This window comes from Martes martes (genome assembly GCF_963455335.1).
Source record: "Martes martes genome assembly, chromosome: 5".
Classification (NCBI taxonomy): domain Eukaryota; kingdom Metazoa; phylum Chordata; class Mammalia; order Carnivora; family Mustelidae; genus Martes; species Martes martes.
In genome coordinates, this window is record NC_137892.1 from 8,415,169 (window position 1) to 8,436,979 (window position 21,811).

Sequence of the window (21,811 nt, forward strand, 5' to 3'; positions counted from 1 at the left end):
TCTGTTTTTGTTTTTTAAGCTCAGGCTAGGAAAACTGCCTGGGATACAGTCTTCACTAAGGACATAAGACATGAAGTATTACGTATCATTAGGTGAAATACATTTCAGGAAGTTAAAGAGCTTATCTTATCTTAGGACTGTAACTTTAGGACTTAGTTTATCTGCAGGACTGTATGACTTCAGTCTCATGGGAGCCACAGACCTTCTACCCTTAGTTTTATGCTTGGAATTCTCCCATTTAGGTTATTCATAAATGAAACAGATATACAATTGATGCCGGGGTCAGAAATTAAATTTGCTGACTCTGGTAATGGTTAAAATTTACCTACCTTGAGATCCTGTGAGCAGGGCCCAAGGACATTAAAGCCTGAAAATCTCTTTCATGTTAACAATGTTGAGCATATCTTTACTTACAGTACTTCATTTACTACTCATGCTGAGGTCCAACGTCCAGAACAAAAATACTATGGCAATGTATGAAAGCAGGAAAAATGTAAATTTTAATTTACCAAATAAAAAATAAATAGTTTTATTTAAACATTGAAAACTGGCCAGATGAGAGCAAAATATTTTGATACATGAAATTTCATAGTGGATCCAGTTGGGCTGCTACCAGTTTATCAAATCACTCTCACTATAGATGTCCCAGGAAACGTTTCTCTAGCCACTTTCTCAAAGCCCCCTTCACGTCTTTATTCCTCACACTGTATATAAGGGGGTTCAACACAGGTGTGAAGATGGTGTAAAAAGCAGAGACCACCTTGTCACGGGCCACTGAATGGTAGGATTTGGGCCTCATGTAGATGAATATGATGGCGCCATAGAAGAGCCCTACAACAGCCAGGTGAGAGGAGCAGGTGGCAAAGGCTTTCTTCTGAGCTGCTATGGACTTCATGCGAAGCACAGCAGCCAAGATGAGACTGTAGGAGGCCAGAATGAGAGACAGAGGGATCAAGAGCATTAGGATGCAGCACACATACATGAAAAACTCAAAAAAGGTCGTGTCAGCACAGGCAAGGCGCACAAGTGAGGGTGCCTCACAGAAAAAGTGGTTTATTTCCCGAGAATGGCAGTAAGGGAAGCTCAGAGTGGTCCCAGCCTGCATCAGCCCATCCACCCCTCCCAGAAGCCAGGAGCCTGCGGTCATGTGGAAGCAGAGCTTCTGATTCATGAGGATGGGGTAGCGCAGGGGGTGACAGATGGCCACATAGCGGTCATAAGCCATTGCCGCTAAGAGGAAGCATTCACCCCCTCCCAGAGTGACAAACAGGAAGATCTGGGTGCCACATCCAGCAGGAGAGATGGTCCTGGTGTCCATCAGGTAGTTGATTGCCAATTTGGGGACTATGGTGGAGACCAGCATCATGTCCATGAGGGAGAGCTGGCTAAGCAAGAAGTACATGGGCGTGTGAAGCTGGGGGTCCTCATGGATGAGCATGATCATGAGGGCATTGCCCAACAGGGAGATGAGGAAGATCATGAGCACCATGGAGAAGAGGAACACGTGGGTCTGAGTGTGGTTAAAGAGCCCTAAGAGAATGAAGTTCATTTCTGTGGTGTCATTTAAATCCTCCATGGCTGCAGTCATGCCTGCAAGGCAAGGGATAATAAGGAATGAGTTACTTGAAAGAAAGGTTAGGCATTTACTTAAGAAGAGGTGGTCAAATGACATAAAAGAGAGAGAGAGACCTTGAGGAATGATTACATCTTTAGTCTTTGACTTTGTAACAAGATGTTGTCCTTACCATCCTTTCATTCATCTCTGTGTTAGTACACAGTTTCTTTAATCCTAAGAAAATTGCATGACAAAGATATACTGCAATACATATATTTCTCTATTATTTTTGTATATCTTGTTAGTGTGCCACATATAATTTACTCATGCTGATAGGAAATACTATGAAATTCCAGTTTTCTAAAATATTTGTACTTCTGTGTTGAAAGAACCTCATAGTCCCGCATTTTAGTCAATATTGATGTGATATATCTCTTTATTATGAATTTTTCATGTTTCCCATATGCTTAAGTTTGCTTCCCAAAGTTTCCTTCTGCCATGACGAATTGTTTTAATATAAAAATATGCAAAACTAAATGTAAAACTACTATAGCTCAGATTGTAGGTGACAAACACAAAATGGTTATATTTCTCTGTTTTACATGTGTTTTCAGTACATGGTTTCAATATGCTAGGTTCCTGGCTACCACAGACATTGCTTGAGAATACATGCCACCATAGTGGCTATGTTACCCTGGGGGGTACTTGTGATTACAGGGAATTTGTCTGAGTTTAGAGGCTTTGTAATAATTTTAGATCTAATATATATTCGCCGTATGTTGAGTTTAATTAAATATGTGCATTATAAAAAATCAATTTCATAAATGACTATAACCCTAAGGAACAAAACTTGCAGCTTTAAACATTTTAAAAATGAAGCATGTTCTCTTAATTAAAACTTTTAAAATGTAGCAACAGAGGGAACATAGCACAATATCATAAAAGCTACATACAAAAAGCCAACAGTGAATGTCATTCTCAATGGGGAAAAACTGAGGGCTTTATCCCAGAAGTCAGGAACACGACCGGGATGCCCATCCTCACCACTGCTGTTCACCATAGTACTAGAAGTTCAAGCCTCAGCAATCAGAAAACAAAAAGAAATAAAAGGAATTCCAACTGGAAAAGAAGAAGTCAAAGTCTCACTCTTCACAGATGACATGATATTTTCTGTGGACAACCCAAAAGCTTCTACCCTTAAAATGTTAGAACTCAAAGAGCAATTCATCAATGTGGCAGGATATAAAAGCAATACAAAGAAATTATTTGCATTTCTATATACTAATAAGACTGAAGAAAGACTAATTGAGGAATTGATCCAATTTACAATTGCACCAAAACCACAAGATACCTAGGAAGAAACTTAGCCAAAGAGGTAAAGGATTTGTACTCTAAAATCTACAAAATACTTGTGAAGCAAGTGGGGAAGATACAAGGAAATGGAAAAACTTTCTATGCTCATGGATTAGGAAAATATACATTTGTAAAATTTCTATGCTACCCACAACAGTCTACACATTCAGTGCAATCCCTAACAAAATACCGCCAACATTTTTCACAGAGTTGGAATAATTAATCCTAATTTTGTATGGAAACAGTAAAGACCAAATATCCAGAGGAATGTTGAAAAAGAAAATGAAAGCTCGTGGAATCACAATGCCTTATTCAAACGGTATTACAATGTCATAATCAGCAGAGCAGTATGGTTCTGACACAAAAACAGATTCACAGATCAATAGAACAGAATAGTGTCTGAAATGAACCCCCAACTCTATAATCAACTAATCTTTGACAAAGCAAGAAAGCATGTCCAATGGAAAAAAGACAGTCTCTTCAACAAATGGTGTTGGGAAAATTAGACAGCCCTATGCAAAGGAATGAAATTGGAGCCTATTCTTATACCATACATAAAGATAGAACCAAAATGGATGAGAGACCTAAGTGTAAGACAGGAATCCATCCAAATCCTAGAGGGGAACACAGGCAGCAGTCTCTTTGACCTCAGCAGCAGCAACTTCTTACTAGACATGTCTCCAAAGGCAGGGGAAAGAAAAGCAGATATGAACTCTTGGGGCTTCTTCAAGATAAAAATCTGCACAGCAAAGGTGAGAGTCCACAAAACTGAAAGCCAGTCTACAGAATGGCAGAAGATATTTGCAAATGACATATCAGATAAAGGGCTAGTATCCAAGTTGGAGAAAGAACTTCTCAAACTCAACACCCAGAAAACAAAGAGTCCAGTCAAGAAATGGGCAGAAGACATGAAAAGACATTTCTCTAAAGGAGACATACAAATGGACAACAGACACATGAAATCATGTTCCATAACACTTGTAATCAAGGAAATATAAATTGAAATCACAATGAAATACCACCTTACACCAGTCAGAATGCCTAAAATTAACAAGTCAGGAAATAACATATGTTGGCAAGGATGTAGAGAAAGGGAAAACCTCTTACCCTGTTGGAAATGCAAGGTGGTGCAGTCACCTTGGAAAACAGTATAGGTGTTCCTCAAGGAGTAAAAAATGGAGATACCCTACAACCCAAACATTGCACTACCAGGCATTTATCCCAGACAGGCAAATGTAGTGACCTGAAGGGGCACCTATACCCCAATGTTTAGAGGAACATGTCCACCATAGTCAAACTGTGGCAAGAGCCAAGATGTCCACTGATGGATGAATGAATAAAGACGAGGTGGTCTATGCATACAACGGAGTATTACTCAGCCATCGGAAAGGACAAATACTTATGAATGCATCTATGTGTATGGAAACTGGAGTGTGTTATGCTAAATGAAATACTTTAATAGGAGAAAAACAATTGCCATATGATTTCATTCATTTGTGGACTAGAGGAAACAGTGCAGAGGATCACAGGGGAAGGGAGGTGATAAGAGGATGGGAAGAAACCAGAGAGGGAGACAAACCATAAGACTGCTTAACTACGGGTGAGAAACTGACAGCTGCTGGAGTGGAGGTGGGTGGGGGGATGGAGTAATCAGGTGATGGGCATTAAGGAGGGCTCCTGATGTGATGAGCACTGAGTGTTATATGCAATTGATAAATTAATGGTCTCTACATCTGAAGATGTACTGTATATTGGCTAATTGAATTTAAATTTTTAAAAACCTTACATTCATATTTTATTAATATTTATTTTATTAATATTTATTTATTGTTTGAATTTTCCTTATAGTTTTAACTAACTTTACGCATTTTGTTATTTATGTACATTGTCCTAAATTTTTGTTTATACACTTTGCAAATATATTCCCTTGCCTATTTAAAGCACACAGAAAAAAATTCTGTTATTTCATTTTTGTGTTGATATTTAAATTTTATATTACATATATTTGGGGTGCTTCTAAGTTAGTATTCATTTCATGTTAATGGGCTAGATTACACAGATTAATTTTCTCATCATGAGTCATCTGTATATTATTTGGATAAAACTACGAGTCTTGATATAAAAATTGTTTGAAACTGTGATCATGCTAAGCTTGAGACTGTTTTTAAACCATCCTTCATCTATGGTCATCAAATATATCAAACCCTACAATATGAATTCTAGAGTTTTCCTCTTTATTTTTTGGTGTGAGTAGACAGATCTGCTCCTTTATGGATTTGCTGAATCACAGGAAAATTACATAAACATTCTTCAATTCAGCCACCCCAAGTCAGAATATTTTGGAGATAGAGATATGAATTTCAAACTGCTTCAATAACAAGGATAGGGAGATAAAAACTAAAGTCTTCTCCTAACTTATTTGTTAGACACTAGTAAGATCTGGACATGTTATCAATCTTAAGTCAGTCTCCTTGTTTCCACATTCAGGTAATTCGTAGTTTTCTGGATGGCTTTCCAGCGCTGGCTTCATTTGTTCTATTGTGGTTCACTTTGTGCCCTATCCTTGTATTGTAAACTATCAGCTAATGCCCATGCTTTAAATATATTTCTCAGATGATGAGTTACCTTAATTATGGTTTTGAATGTCCTATGTGGATTTATGATCGAAGAAGAAATTAGTTTAAACTAATCCCATTTTAAAATAAAAATTGTGAGAACATCAGACACTACATTCATTCTATCTTGTTTCCAAATAAAAAGTCGTGTTAAAAAATTAAATGTTTACAATAAACATTTATCCAGCAGGAAATTAAATTTCAGAGAGTTTGTGACTTATCTAATAATGCGCATTTTGAAAGGTAGATAACTGATAACACTAATGTTCTCCTTGACTCAATACAAAGATTTTCTTTATGAGTGTTGAAGTACAGACTTAAAGGCTAGACTTCTCGTGCTTGAGTACCTATTCTACTGATTAGTGGTTGAATACATTCAGATAATTTAAATTTAAATTTGTTTACATCTCAGCCTTAGTATGTGGAAAATGGAATGAAATATAATATCCTTCTCTTTAAGAATTAAAGGATAATACATATAAATGCATAGCACATGATACAATACAATACACACTCATACCACATAATACAAATATATACAAAGATTATTCTTGGTAATTCCCTTACTGTTGTATTTATTAGCTATAAAAGATACTTACCAGACAAATGTTTTCAGGTAAAATAGATATTTATTCGAAAACAAATGTGTAATCAAGTTACACATTTTTTAAAGTATAGGAATAATTTCAGTGACATAATATTTATAATAAGTCTGGATCGGATATTGCATTCAATACACCATTTATGAATTTTTTAAAACAGAACAAACACACATGACTATGGTAATATTAATCATTCCAAGGCAATAGGTTCTTTGATTATTAATTTTAAAACTTTCTTCCGTTTTAATATATTTTAAAAATTGTACTATGACATGGAATTTATGATACAAAAATAACGTTTTCCTTTAAAAAACAAGCACAAAAATTAAAAGAGAAAAACCTATTCTTTGATATTTCCTATCAACAGTTTATTTCAATTATGTTTAATTCCACAGGTTTAAAATACACGGTAGATGTTCATTCAAGAGTATCTCTAACCACCTGTGATGTTTTATTGCACATTAAAACCAGGAGGGGAAGTGGGTGGGGGATTGGGTAACTGGGTGATGGGCATTGAGGAGGGCACTTGATGTAATGACAACACTGGGTGTTTTTGCAACTGATGAATCACTAAAATCTATCTCTGAAACTAATTTAAAAAGATATAATATTATCATATTCTGTTTGTATAAAACCTATGATTACACAGAATATAACATCCCTTTATATTCATTGTTTCATTTCTATTCACACTTCAAACTGGTTTTCTTGAAAATAGCAAAGCTTCATCATTCCCATCTCTATGTTCTATGTTAAATACCTCACTGACCAATATTTTGGGCTTGTCCTCACGTGGTCTTTTTTTCAATTATATCCTAACTATTAAAGCTAAATAACCCCGATTCTCATGTACACACTATAGATGTATACATGCTATAGATGTATAGATGTAAAGCTAAATAACCCTGATTCTCATGTACATGCTATAGATGTACATGCTACAGATGTACTAGAAAATAGTATTCCAAGGACTATGAGAACCCAGTTAATATACAATTTCTCATCCAATATACCAACAACTAAAAGAAGTAGACACTGTTTTATCTTGAAATTTCACATGGAGTAGCTGAGATGTGAGAAGATGATTTGTATCTGGAAAATCAAGGGGAGAGATCAGGTACCAATGAAGTACCATCAATCCCAAACCCAGCTTCTGGAAGTTAACTTCCAACATTTGTGTTAGTTCTGTTTTTTATTCCAACCATTCTCTTGATAGTAAGAAGATTGGCACATTAACAAACAAAATAAAGTAAGTAATGGACTTTCAACGTCATAGGCTACACTAAACGGTTATCTTTCGTGTAATTGATAAATTCATTCAAAAAAGGGAACTGTTCTTTCTACTTTTCTGGATGGATGCATTCCCAGGTTCAGTCTTCCTACAAACCCAATATAATTATAAACAGGAAATAAAGAATAAATATATTTTAAATAAACTTGTGAGTGCATTAAAACATACAAAATAACTAGGAATGTTGATTAAGCCAAGGGAAAACACGAACTCCTGTCCTCTCTACAATTCAACTTACATAAAGGACCCTCTCAGAGGTTCCAGGTCACGCACAATTCAAGCAGGGAGGACTGAGGAGGTTAAGTGCAGGGGCATGTGTCTCAGTCAGAGCATACCTCGAGGATGGATTCCAACAATTGCAAGTTCTGGAAAGCAGAGCACATTCTTACATCCTATGGGTCTCAAATTTGTGTTTTAAAAGTGGGTCCTTAAAAAATGAATAAAAAAATTAAAGTGAGTCATTAATTATATTACATGGTTACTGCAAAAATAAGATAAGTTAGCATGCAGAGAGTACTTAATTGATCACAGCAAGAATCAGTAAATAGTAGCCACTACCACTTTCATGTACTCAAGAAAAATGTGATTTCTCCTACAGAAAAGTAATGAATAGAAGAGGTAATTGATGAAATCAGATACATCCATCTAATTTGGAGGTTGAGCAGGAAGCAAATTTCAAGTTTTCTGACAAATTCATCAATATATTGTGCATAATTGATATTTGATAGATACAGGTTGACATAATCATAGAAAATGTACATTCTTAGACAAAATTAAAGAAGCACAGATTAAACAAAATAATTGTTTCTATATCTTTACTACCGGATTTAAGTTTTTCTTTGTAACATAAGTTACCAGTTAGAATAGAGTAACAAGTAATTATAGGATGATAAAGAAAACTGTCTATATCTCCATTTGAAAATGTTAAGTGAGAACTGTAAAACTATGCTTATCCCTTGGAATCATTGATATGTGCTCTTCCAGACATCATTCTAAAATGTAACCCAAAAGAATATGAAAAACATCCTATATACACAAAAGAGTCTTCACATTCCTTTACAATGTGTAATAGGAAGTTCTATCATCAAAGTATCAAAATTATTGCTATAGACACAATATAACAGCCAGAATGGCATTATATGTTATGTTAATTGAGAAGCAAGTCCATGTTTTAAAAATTTATAAAATTCTTTAGCAAAGAGTCAAAGAAAATGGTTAAAATGCCATTGAGTGAAATTCTCATATTTAAATTTCTTTGTTTTTCTATGGATGTTTTCCCATGGATTATTGGTCTTTAAAATTATGGAACTAAATGGACAAAATGAAAAGTACTGGAGAACATGACCTTCAGTTTTATGCACCCAGTCTGGGAGTCCTGGAACTCACCTGCTTCAGGGGAAGCCACTATACAGATCAACGGCTCCAATGATCCATGGCTCCAACACCCAAATCACTGTTTGGAATTCAGAAAATGCTTCTGTTCTAATATAAAGTGCATGTCACCTGGCTAAAGCCTAAGGAGGCCTGATTTCCAGGCTCTAGAAATGCCAGTAGGAAGGCATTTAAAAGAATACAGATGACCAAACACCTTCTATGTTTACCATCTCCATGTGGATTATTTTAATCTCAGGGTAGCTGATCCCTGAAGAAATGTCCTGTTTGACTCACATAATGCTCATATGAGGATATGACAAATTTGAAAGTGACATCTGCTGCATAATAGTGTTAAATGAGGTAATGTATGCAAACTACCCAGGAGTGCCTTCAATCCCGCCAGCCTGTGTTATAGTAATGACCAGTGTGTCAAGAAAATCTGACAATTACATAGGGGACAGAGTGAAATGTATCCCACTCCCAGTTAAAAATCTGCCCAAAAGGGCGGCAGATCACCTTGCTGTGTTATCATAGCCTGAGATGCGTGCACTCCATGCCCTCCCCTGAGAGAGTTGCATGAAGGTGCCAGCCTGGTGTTCTTAGAACTAAGTGCCCTGCTATCAGAGCCTGAGAAGTGCATGCCCCACACCCTCCCCTGGGAGAGGTGTGCGCAGGCGCCAGACCCGCAAAGACCAGGCACTCCCAGCCTGGGCCAGCAGGAAAATCTCAGTGTGAGATCACTGCTTGGAACCTCTCTGGTGGTCTGGAGGTGCCCAGACAGCCACCGCTGCTGTGGTTTTGGGTACAAGCAGGAGACCCTGTGTCCCCAGGGACCACGACTTGGAACATGCTCTGCCAGCAGCTGAGGGGGAACTTATGGGCCCTGCAGCACCCACACGGGAGCAGACTGAAGTTTCTCTCTGAGAGGGAGGTCGGGGTGCAGTTTGCTTTCCTCTAAACCTCCAAAACCATCAAAAGCTGTCAAGGTGAGAGAAAAGAAGTGAACAAACATAAAAACCTCCAGAGAACAAAAGCCTGAAAAACCGGTTTCCTCAGAGCCCACCCTCTTGAGGGGGGCGGGACGACTTACCTCAGGAACATCATTGACTGAAAACCCACGTGGCAGGCCCATTCCCCAGAAAACCAACCAGGAAAGAAGAAAAAAAAGACTACAAGAGAACAACCACCACTACTTCATAGATACAACTTTTATTTTTAACTTGTTCCCACTATTCTAATTCATTTTTTTATATAGATAATTTTTTAACCTATTTACCATCACAGTGAGATGTCCAGTACATCAAATTCCATAATAACCTTCTAACCTGAACTTTTTGATACATATACTCGTGTTTTTCTTTTGATTTTCTATTTATTATTATTTTTTAAATTTTAGTTTAGCATAGTCTAGTTTATTCTTTCTTTATTTTTATTTTCTAATATTCATATAGAGTTAAACTTCAAAGGAATCCCCTTTCCCCAATCAATGCTACCCCTATAGGTAAACCAATTTTTAATCCCCTTAATCTTAGGAAAGTTGAGTTCTTTAACAAAGATATCAAGATACATCCAGAAAGAATCAAAATAACCATTTTCGCCCACACTGAGAATTTATAACCACTCTCCCATCTTTTAATTCCACCAGTGTTTCTGTGTATTTGTGTTTGTCCTGATAGTATATAAATCTTAAACTTGGGGTTCTTTTTGATGAGGTTCTTCCTTTATTTGCTCTTATATATATTTATTTTTTCTCTTGTCATATACTTTTATCAGTCTTTTTGTTTGTTTTTGTTTGTATATTCATAAATCTTACCTTGGGGCCCATTTGGGCTTAGACTTCTCTTTTATGTTCCTTTTTTTCCTCTCTCTCTTTTTCTTTTCCTTTTACTCTCGTTTGGGTGGGGAATCCTGTTTGCTCAGAAGCGTTCCAGGGTGTACCTTGACTGCACCACGGTCTATACATCCACCTACATCTGTTCAGCCATCTCTCACCAAGATGACCAGGAGGAGGAATGCCCAACAGAAGAAAAATACAGAGAATGGGCTTTCTGCAACAGAGCTAAAGGCTACCAGCATAGACAATATGTGGGAAAGAGAATTCAGGCTAACAATTATCCAGGCAATGGCTAGGTTGGAAAAAGCCATGGATGACCAAACGGAATTGATTAGGGCAGAACTGAAAGCCACTAGGGATGATGTTCACAATGCTCTCAATGAGTTCCAATCTGATCTAAATTCTCTAAAAGCTAGGGTAACTGAGACAGAAGATAGAATTAGTGATCTGGAGGACAAACAGATAGAGAGAAAGGATCAGGAGGAGGCCTGGAACAAGCAGCTTAGAAGCCACGAAAACAGAATCAGGGAAATAAATGATGCCATGAAACGTTCCAACGTCAAAATTATTGGAATCCCTGAAGGAGAGGAGAAAGAAAGAAGTCTAGGAGATATGGTGGAACAAGTTCTGCATGAAAATTTTCCCAGTCTCGGGAATGGAACCAGCATTCATGTACTAGAGGCAAACTGTGTCCCCCCAAAAATGTAGATTCTCGAAAATCCTTGAGACACCTAATAGCAAGAACGAAGAATTATAATTGTAGGCAGACCCTCTTGAAAGCCGCTAGGACAAAGAAGCTTCTTATGTACAGAGGAAAGCCCATCAGAATAACGTCAGACCTGTCCACAGAGACCTGGCAAGCCAGAAAGGGCTGGCAAGATATATTCAGGGCACTAAATGAGAAGAACATGCAGCCAAGAATACTTTATCCAGCAAGACTGACATTCAAAATGGATGGAGAGATAAAGAGTTTCCAAGACCGGCAAGGCTTAAAAGACTATGCAACCACCAAGCTGACGCTGCAGGAAATATTAAGGGAGTGTTCTATAAAAGAGGAAAAATCCTAAGAATAGCATTGAACACAAATATAGAGACAATCTACAAAAAGAAAGACTTCAAAGATAACAGGTTGTCAATAAAAATGTATCTATCAATAATCCCTCTCAATGTGAATGGTCTGAAGGCCCCCATTAAGTGACACAGGATTGCAGATTGGATAAAATGACAGGACCCATCCATATGTTGTCTACAAGAGATCCATTTAGAACCTGAGGATACACCGAGACTGAAAGTGAAGGGGTGGAGAAGCATCTTTCATGCCAATGGGCCTCAAAAGAAGGCCAGGGTAGCGTTTCTCCTATCGGATCAATTAGATTTGAAACTAAAGACTGTAGTCAGAGATACAGAAGGAAAATACATAATTCTTTTTTTTATTAAATTTTTTATTTATTTTCAGCATAACAGTATTCATTGTTTTTTCACCACACCCAGTGCTCCATGCAATCTGTGCCCTCCCTAAAACCCACCACCTGGTTCCCCCAACCTCCCACGCCCGCCCCTTCAAAATCCTCAGGTTGTTTTTCAGAGTCTGTAGTCTCTCATGGTTCACCTGCCCTTCCAATTTCCCTCAACTCCCTTCTCCTCTCCATCTCCCCATGTCCTCTATATTATTTGTTATGCTCCACAAATAAGTGAAACCATATGATACTGGACTCTCTCTGTTTGATTTATTTCACTCAGCATAATCTCTTCCAGTCCTGTCCATGTTGCTAGCAGCAATGGCCACGGTGGCCAAACTGTGGAAAGAACCAAGATGCCCTTCAACAAATGAATGGATAAGGAAGATGTGGTCCATATACACTATGGAGTATTATGCCTCCATCAGAAAGGACGAATGCCCAACTTTTGTAGCAAGACAGGAAATAACGTGTGTTGGAGAGGATGTGGAGAAAGGGGAACCCTCTTACACTGTTGGTGGGAATGCAGGCTGGTGCAGCCACTTTGGAGAACAGTGTGGAGATTCCTCAAGAAGTTAAAAATAGAGCTTTCCTATGACCCTGCAATTGCACTACTGGGTATTTACCCCAAAGATACAGATGTAGTGAAAAGAAAGGCCATATGTACCCCAATGTTTATAAACACCACATAATTCTTAAAGGGACTATCCACCAAGATGATCTAACAATTGTAAATATCTATACCCCCAATATGGGAGCAGCCAATTACATAAGAAAACTATTAATCAAGATAAAGAGTCATATTGATATGAATATATTAATAGTAGGAGATCTTAACATGCCTCTCTCAGAAATAGACAGATCATCGAAGCAGAAATTCAATAAAGAAACAAGAGCATTGAATGACACATTGGACCAGATGGACCTCATAGGTATATACAGAACATTCCACCCTAAAACAACAGAATACTCATTCTTCTCAAGTGCACATGGAACCTTCTCCAGAATAGACCACATACTGGGTCACAAATCAGGGCTCAACCAATACCAAAAGAATGAGATGATTCCCTGCATATTTTCACATCACAATGCTTTGAAACTGGAGCTCAATCACAAGGAAAAGTTCAGAAGGAACTCAAACACCTGGAAGCTAAAGACCACCTTGCTTAAGAATGCTTGGATCAACCAGGAGATCAAAGAAGAACTTAAACAATTTATGGAAACCAATGAGAATGAAGACACTTCACTCCAAAACCTATGGGATACAGCAAAGGTGGTCCTAAGGGAGAAATACATAGCCATCCAAGCCTCCCTCAAAAAAATTGAAAAATCCAGAATACACCAGCTGTCTCTACACCTTGAAGAACTGGAGAATCAACAACAAATCAAACCAACCCCACACGTAAGAAGGGAAATACTCAAGATTAGAGCAGAGATCAATGAGGTAGAAACCAGAGACAGGGTAGAACGTATCAATGAAACTAGAAGCTGGTTTTTTGAAAGAATCAGTAAGATCGATAAACCATTGGCCATACTAATCCAAAAGAAAAGAGAGAAAGCCCAAATTAATAAAATTATGAATGACAAGGGAGAGATCACAACTAACACCAAAGAAGTAGAAACAATCATCAGAAGCTTAGCCAATAAGCTAAGCAACCTAGATGAAATGGATGCATTCCTGGAAAACTAGAAACTCCCAAAATTGAACCAGGAAGAAATGGACAATCGGAATAGACCGATATCTAGTAACGAGATTGAAGCAGTGATCAAAAACCTCCCAAAAAACAAGAGCCCAATCCCGACGGATTCCCTGGGGAATTGTATCAAACTTTCAAAGAATAAATAACACCTGTTCTCCTGAAGCTGTTTCAAAAAATTGATGCCGAAGGAAAACTTCCAGACTCTTTTTATGAAGCCAGCATTACCCTGATCCGCAAACCAGGCAAAGACCCTACCAAAAAGGAGAATTTCAGAACAATATCCCGATGAATATGGATGCTAAGATTCTCAACAAGATCTTAGCAAACAGGATCCAACAGCACATTAAAAAGGTTATCCACCATGACCAGGTGGGATTCATCCCTGGGTTACAAGGATGGTTCAACATTCGCAAATCAATCAATGTGATAGAACAAATCAATAAGAGAAGAGAGAAGAACCACATGACCCTCTCAATTGATGCAGAAAAAGCTTTTGACAAAATCCAGCATCCGTTCCTGATTAAAACGCTTCCAAGTATAGGGATAGAGGGAACATTCCTGAACTTCATCAAATCTATCTATGAAAGACCCACAGAAAATATCATCCTCAATGGGAAAAAGCTTGCAGCCTTCCCATTGAGATCAGGAACACGACAAGGATGCCCACTCTCACCACTCTTGTTCAACATAGTATTAGAAGTCCTAGCAACAGCAATCAGACAACAAAGAGAAATAAAAGGTATCCAGATTGGCAAGGAAGAAGTCAAACTCTCTCTCTTCGCAGATGACATGATTCTTTATATGGAAAACCCGAAAGACTCCACCTCCAAACTACTAGAACTCATACAGCAATTCAGTAATGTAGCAGGATACAAAGTCAATGTCCAGAAATCAGTGGCTTTCTTATACACTAACAATGAAAATACAGAAAGGCAAATTAGAGAATCGATTCCATTTACTATAGCACCAAAAACCATAAGATACCTCGGAATAAACCTAACCAAAGAGGTTAAAGATCTGTACTCGAGGAACTACAGAACACTCCTAAAAGAAATTGAAGAAGACACAAAAAGATGGAAGACCATTCCATGCTCTTGGATCGGAAGAATAAACATTGTCAAAATGTCTATACTGCCTAGAGCAATCTATACTATTAATGCCATTCCGATCAAAATTCCACCGGTATTTTTCAAAGAGCTGGGGCAAATAATCCTAAAATTTGTATGGAATCAGAAGAGACCCCGAATTGCTAAGGAAATGTTGAAAAACAAAAATAAAACTGGTGGCATCACGTTACCTGATTTCAAGCTTTACTCCAAAGCTGTGATCATCAAGACAGCATGGTACTGGCATAAAAACGGACACATGGACCAGTGGAACAGAGTAGAGAGCCCAGATATGGACCCTCAACTCTATGGTCAAATAATCTTCGACAAAACAGGAAAAAATATCCAGTGGAAGAAAGACAGTCTCTTCAATAAATGGAGCCTTGGATCTCTATGGTGGCTTCCACTGGAGCAGGTGAGATCCAGGACTCCCAGACTGGGTGCATAAAAGATGTTCTAGAGTTCTTTAAGTTTTGTCCATTTAGTTCTATAATTTTAAGGACTAATAATTTATGGAAAAGTATCCATAGAAGAACAGAGAAATTAAAATAGGATTTCACTCAATGACATCATAACCATTTTCTTTCTCTTTACCAAAGATATTTTATGAATTTTTAAAGCATGGATTTGCTTCTCAATTCACATAATATATAATACCATTCTGGCTGTTATATTGTGTTTCATAGTGATAATTTTAATACTTCCATGGTATAACTTCTTATTTCACATTGTAGAGGAATGTGGAACGTCTTTTGTATATATAGAATGTTTTTCACATTCTTTTGGGTTACATCTTAGAATGATGTCTGGAAGAACATTTACCAGTGATTCCCAGGGATAAGGGCAGTCTTACAGTACTCACTTAACATTTTCAAATGGAAATATGGACAATTTTCATTATTATCCTATAATTATTTATTACTCTATTTTAACTGGTAACTTATGTTACAAAGAAAAACTGAAATCCAGTAGTAAAGATATAAGAACAATTATTTTGTTTAATCTGTGCTTCTTTAATTTCTTGAGAATGTACATTTTCTATGACTATATCAATCTGTCTTTATAAAATATCAATTATGCACAATATATTGATGAATTTATCAGGAAACTTGAAATTTGTTTCCTGCTTAATCTTCAAATTAGATGGATGTATCTGATTTCATCAATTACCTCTGCTATTCATTACTTTTCTGTAGGAGAAATCATATTTTTCTTGAATACATCAAAGTTGTAGTGGCTACTATTTACTGATTCTTACTATTTTCCAGTGATCAATTAAGTACTCTCTATATGCTAACTTATCTTATTTTGTAGTAATCATGTAATATAATTAATGACTCACTTTAATTTTTTTATTCAATTTTTAAGGACCCACTTTTAAAACACAAACTTGAGACCCATAGGATGTAAGAATGTGCTCTACTTCCCAGAACTTGCAATTGTTGGAATCCATCCTTGAGGTGTGCTCTGACTGGGGCACATGCCCATGCACTTAACCTCCTTAGTTCTCCCTCCTTGAATTGTGCATGACCTGGAACCTATGAGAGTTACAAAGGACTTGAATTGTAAAGAGGATAGAGAGGATATCTCCCTATCCTTCTTATTGAAGCAATTTGAAATTCATATCTTTATCTCCAAAATATTCTGACTTTGGGGTGGCTGAATTGAAGAATGTTTATGTAATTTTCCTGTGATTCAGCAAATCCATAAAGGAGCAGATCTGTCTAGTCACACCAAAAAATAGAGAGGAGAACTCTAGAATACATATTGTAGGGTTAATTTATTTGATGACCATAGATGAAGAATTCTTTAAAAACAATACCAATCTTACCATAGTCACAGTTTCAAACAATTTCCATATCAAAGCTACTGGTTTTATCCAAATAATATGCAGGTGACTTATGATGAGAAAATCAATTGGTGTAATCCAACCCATTAACATGAAACAAATACTAACTTACAAGCATCCCAAATATATGCAATATAAAATGTAAACATCAACACAAAAATGAAATAACAGAATTTTTTTTCTGTGTGCTTTAAATAGGCAAGGGAATATACTTGCAAAGTATATAAACAAAAATTTAGGACAATGTACATAAAGAACAAATGCATAAAGTTACTTAAATCTATAAGAAAAATTCAAATAATACAATAAAATATGAATGTACGATTTTTACAATTTTAAATTCAACTAGCCAACATACAGTACATCTTCAGATGTAGAGATCATTAATTCATCAATTGCATATAACAGTTCTCATCACATCAGGAGCCCTCCTTAATGCCCATCACCTGATTACCCCATCCCCCCACCCACCTCCACTCCAGCAGCTGTCAGTTTCTCACCTGTAGTTAAGCAGTCTTATGGTTTGTCTCCCTCTCTGGTTTCTTCCCATCCTCTTATCACCTCCCTTCCCCTGTGATCCTCTGCACTGTTTCCTCTAGTCCACAAATGAATGAAATCATATGGCAATTGTTTTCCTCCTATTAAAGTATTTCATTTAGCATAACACACTCCAGTTCCATACACATAGATGCATTCATAAGTATTTGTCCTTTCCGATGGCTGAGTAATACTCCGTTGTATGCATAGACCACCTCGTCTTTATTCATTCATCCATCAGTGGACATCTTGGCTCTTGCCACAGTTTGACTATGGTGGACATGTTCCTCTAAACATTGGGGTATAGGTGCCCCTTCAGGTCACTACATTTGCCTGTCTGAGATAAATGCCTGGTAGTGCAATGTTTGGGTTGTAGGGTATCTCCATTTTTTACTCCTTGAGGAACACCTATACTGTTTTCCAAGGTGACTGCACCACCTTGCATTTCCAACAGGGTAAGAGGTTTTCCCTTTCTCTACATCCTTGCCAACATATGTTATTTCCTGACTTGTTAATTTTAGGCATTCTGACTGGTGTAAGGTGGTACTTCGTTGTGATTTCAATTTATATTTCCTTGATTACAAGTGTTATGGAACATGATTTCATGTGTCTGTTGTCCATTTGTATGTCTCCTTTAGAGAAATGTCTTTTCATGTCTTCTGCCCATTTCTTGACTGGACTCTTTGTTTTCTGGGTGTTGAGTTTGAGAAGTTCTTTCTCCAACTTGGATACTAGCCCTTTATCTGATATGCCATTTGCAAATATCTTCTGCCATTCTGTAGACTGGCTTTCAGTTTTGTGGACTCTCACCTTTGCTGTGCAGATTTTTATCTTGAAGAAGCCCCAAGAGTTCATATCTGCTTTTCTTTCCCCTGCCTTTGGAGACATGTCTAGTAAGAAGTTGCTGCAGCTGAGGTCAAAGAGGCTGCTGCCTGTGTTCCCCTCTAGGATTTGGATGGATTCCTGTCTTACACTTAGGTCTCTCATCCATTTTGGTTCTATCTTTATGTATGGTATAAGAATAGGCTCCAATTTCATTCCTTTGCATAGGGCTGTCTAATTTTCCCAACACCATTTGTTGAAGAGACTGTCTTTTTTCCATTGGACATGCTTTCTTGCTTTGTCAAAGATTAGTTGATTATAGAGTTGGGGGTTCATTTCTGACACTTTTCTGTTCTATGGATCTGTGAATCTGTTTTTGTGTCAGAACCATACTGCTCTGCTGATTACGACATTGTAATACCGTTTGAATAAGGCATTGTGATGCCACAAGCTTCATTTTCTTTTTCAACATTCCTCTGGATATTTGGTCTTTACTGTTTCCATACAAAATTTAGGATTAACTATTTCAGCTCTGTGAAAAATGTCAGTAGTTTTTTTTAAATTTATTTTTTTAATTTCTTTTCAGCGTAACAGTATTCATTGTTTTTTCACCACACCCAGTGCTCCATGCAATCCGTGCCCTCCCTAATACCCACCACCTGGTTCCCCCAACCTCCCACCCCCCGCCCCTTCAAAACCCTCAGGTTGTTTTTTCCGAGTCCATAGTCTATCATGGTTCACTATCAGTAGTATTTTGATAGAGATTGCACTGAATGTGGAGACTGCTGTGGGTAACATAGACATTTTACAAATGTATATTTTTCTAAACCATGAGCATAGAAAATTCTTCTACTTCTTTGTATCTTCCTCATTTGCTTCAGAAGCATTTTGTAGTTTTTAGAATACAAAGCCTTTACCTCTTTGTCTGGGTTTCTTCCCAGATATCTTGTGGGTTTTGGTGCAATTGTGGATTGGATCAATTCCATAATTTCTCTTTCTTCATCCTCATTGTTAGTTTATAGAAATGTGACTGATTTCTTTGTATTTATGTTAAATCCTGCCACATTGTTGAATTGCTCAGTGAGTTCTAACAAATTAAAGCTGGAATCTTTTTTTTTTTTTCAAATAAAATATCATGTCTTCTGCGAAGAGTGAGAATTTTGGCTTCTTCTTTTCCAATTTGAAATTCCTTTTATTTCTTTTTGTTTTCTGATTGCTAAGGCTTGAACTTCTATGTAACTGTCCCTCAGAACAATGTATTACTTAAAATATAATGCATGTGAAATTGTACTAGTTACCAATCATGTTTAGACATAGCCTCAAGAAAAACACGTACTGGCAACTGGCCTCTGCGGGAGAGGATGATATAGGCCTTGAAGCTGAGCAGCTGGGGATACCTGGATAGCTCAGGGTGTAACGCCGCCTGCTTCATTTTTCCGTTATCTCCCCTTTCCCCCCCAGAGCACCTGTGGCTAATTAGATAAGTCCTTTTAATGTGCTTGCTCAACTATAAACTTTATACTGCTTGACCAGACCATATTTTGCCTACCTTCTTGTTTATCTACAAGGTATATGATTAATGTTTGGCCTTCTTTGGCCCTTTTGTTGATTACTGTCGATATCTAATAAAAGTGGGACTAAGGAGTTGTTCGGGGCAACAGTCTTTTCTACTGTTGTGCCCTGTCCCTCTCTCTTGCAGCTGACTTGTTTGTGCCTCATTCTTCTCCCATGCGCCATTAGGAAGCGGCACTCTAGTACTATGGTGGACAACAGTGGTGAGAGTGGGCATTCCTGTTGTGTTCCTGACAAGAGGGGTAAAGCCCTCAGTTTTTCCCCATTTAGAATGATATTTGGTGTTGACTTTTTGTATGTCGCTTTTATGGTATTGTGCTATGTTCCCTCTATCTCTACATTTTTAAGAGTTTTAGTTAAGAAAGGATGTAGTATTTTTCAAATGTTTAAGGTTAAAAGTTAAAAATTTCTTTTTAATGTTCCTTAGTTTTATAGTCACATAAGAAATTAATTTTTTATAGTGCACACTTTTGATAAAACACAGCATTTTGTGAGTATGTATTAAATCTAAAAATTAACTATTGCAAGGCCTCTAAACTCAGAAAATTTCTGTGTATTACTTGAGTAATCACAAGTACCCCCCAGGATAACATGGCCAGTATGGTGGCCGGTGTTCTGAAGCAGAGTCTGTGGTAGCCGGAAGCCTGGCATATTGAGATGATGGACTGAAAACATGTAAAACCATGTACATGCATATTGAAACCATGTACTGAAACACATGTAAAACAGAGAAATATGTAAAACAGAGAAATATAACCATTTTGTGTCCGTCATCTGCAATCTGAGCTATAGCAGTTTTACATTTAGTTTTGCATATATTAAAGCAGTTCCTAATGGCATTGAAAGGAACCTTGAGAAACTAATTTAAGCATATAGGAAACATGAAAAAAATCATAATTAAGGAATATATTCCATGACTGCAGCCATGGAGGATTTAAATGACACCACAGAAATGAACTTCATTCTCTTAGGGCTCTTTAACCACACTCAGACCCACGTGTTCCTCTTCTCCATGGTGCTCATGGTCTTCCTCATCTCCCTGTTGGGCAATGCCCTCATGATCGTGCTCATCCATGAGGACCCCCAGCTTCACACGCCCATGTACTTCTTGCTTAGTCAGCTATCCCTCATGGACATGATGCTGGTCTCCACCATAGTCCCAAAATGGCAACCAACTACCTGATGGGCACCAGGACCATCTCTCCTGCTGGCTGTGGCACCCAGATCTTCCTTTTTCTCACTCTGGGAGGGGGTGAATGCTTCCTCTTAGTGGCCATGTCTTATGACCGCTATGTGGCCATAAGTCACCCCCTGCACTACCCCATCCGCATGAATCAGAAGCTCTGCTTCCACATGACCACAGGCCCCTGGCTTCTGGGAGGGGTGGATGGGCTGATGCAGGCTGGGACCACTCTGAGCTTCCCTTACTGCCATTCTCGGGAAATAAACCACTTCTGTGAGGCACCCTCACTCGTGTGCCTTGCCTGTGCTGACAGTACGTTTTTTGAGCTTTTCATGTATGTGTGCTGCTTCCTGATGCTCCTGATCCATCTGTCTCTCATTTTCGCCTCCTACAGTCTCATCTTGACTGCTGTCCTTCACATGAAGTCCACAGCAACTCAGAATAAAGCCTTTGCCACCTGCACCTCTCACCTGGCTGTTGTGGGGCTCTTTTATGGCACTCTTATATTCACCTACATGCAGCCCAAATCCTACCATTCAGTGGCCCACAACAAGGAGGCCCCTGCTTTTTACACCATCTTCACATCTGCGTTGAACCCTGTTATATACAGTGTGAGGAATAAAGACATAAAAGGCACTTTGAGAAAGTGGATAGAGAAGCATTTTCTGGGACATCTATAGTGAGAGTGATTTGATAAACTGATAGCAGCCCTTCTGGATCCACTATGAAATTTGTTACATCTATATATTTTGCTCTTGTTTGGCAAGTTTTCCCTGTTCAAATAAAACTATTTCTTTTTTATTTGGTAAATTAAAATTTACACTTATCCTGCTTTCATACATTGTCATTGTATTTTTGTTCTTTACATTGGACCTCAGCATTAATAGTAAATGTGGTAGTGTAAGTAAAAGATAAGCTAAACATTGATAAAACAAAGGAGATTTTCAACCTTTAATGTCCC

At 37.7% G+C, this 21,811-nt stretch overlaps 1 protein-coding gene and 1 pseudogene across 2 annotated transcripts; one reads left to right on the plus strand and one right to left on the minus strand.

The window, feature by feature from the left end:
- Positions 1-634: 634 nt before the first annotated feature.
- LOC308342639 (olfactory receptor 2T33-like) lies at positions 635-1,576 on the minus strand (the record flags this gene model as incomplete). Its single annotated transcript, XM_080803225.1, has 1 exon — positions 635-1,576. The coding sequence occupies one exon, from the start codon at positions 1,574-1,576 to the stop codon at positions 635-637; it is 942 nt and encodes a 313-aa protein (XP_080659351.1).
- A 19,016-nt stretch (positions 1,577-20,592) lies between these two features.
- Positions 20,593-21,530, plus strand: LOC308342640 (olfactory receptor 2T33-like; annotated as a pseudogene). The gene has a single exon. The product of its transcript is annotated as an olfactory receptor 2T33-like (transcript).
- Positions 21,531-21,811: the final 281 nt, after the last annotated feature.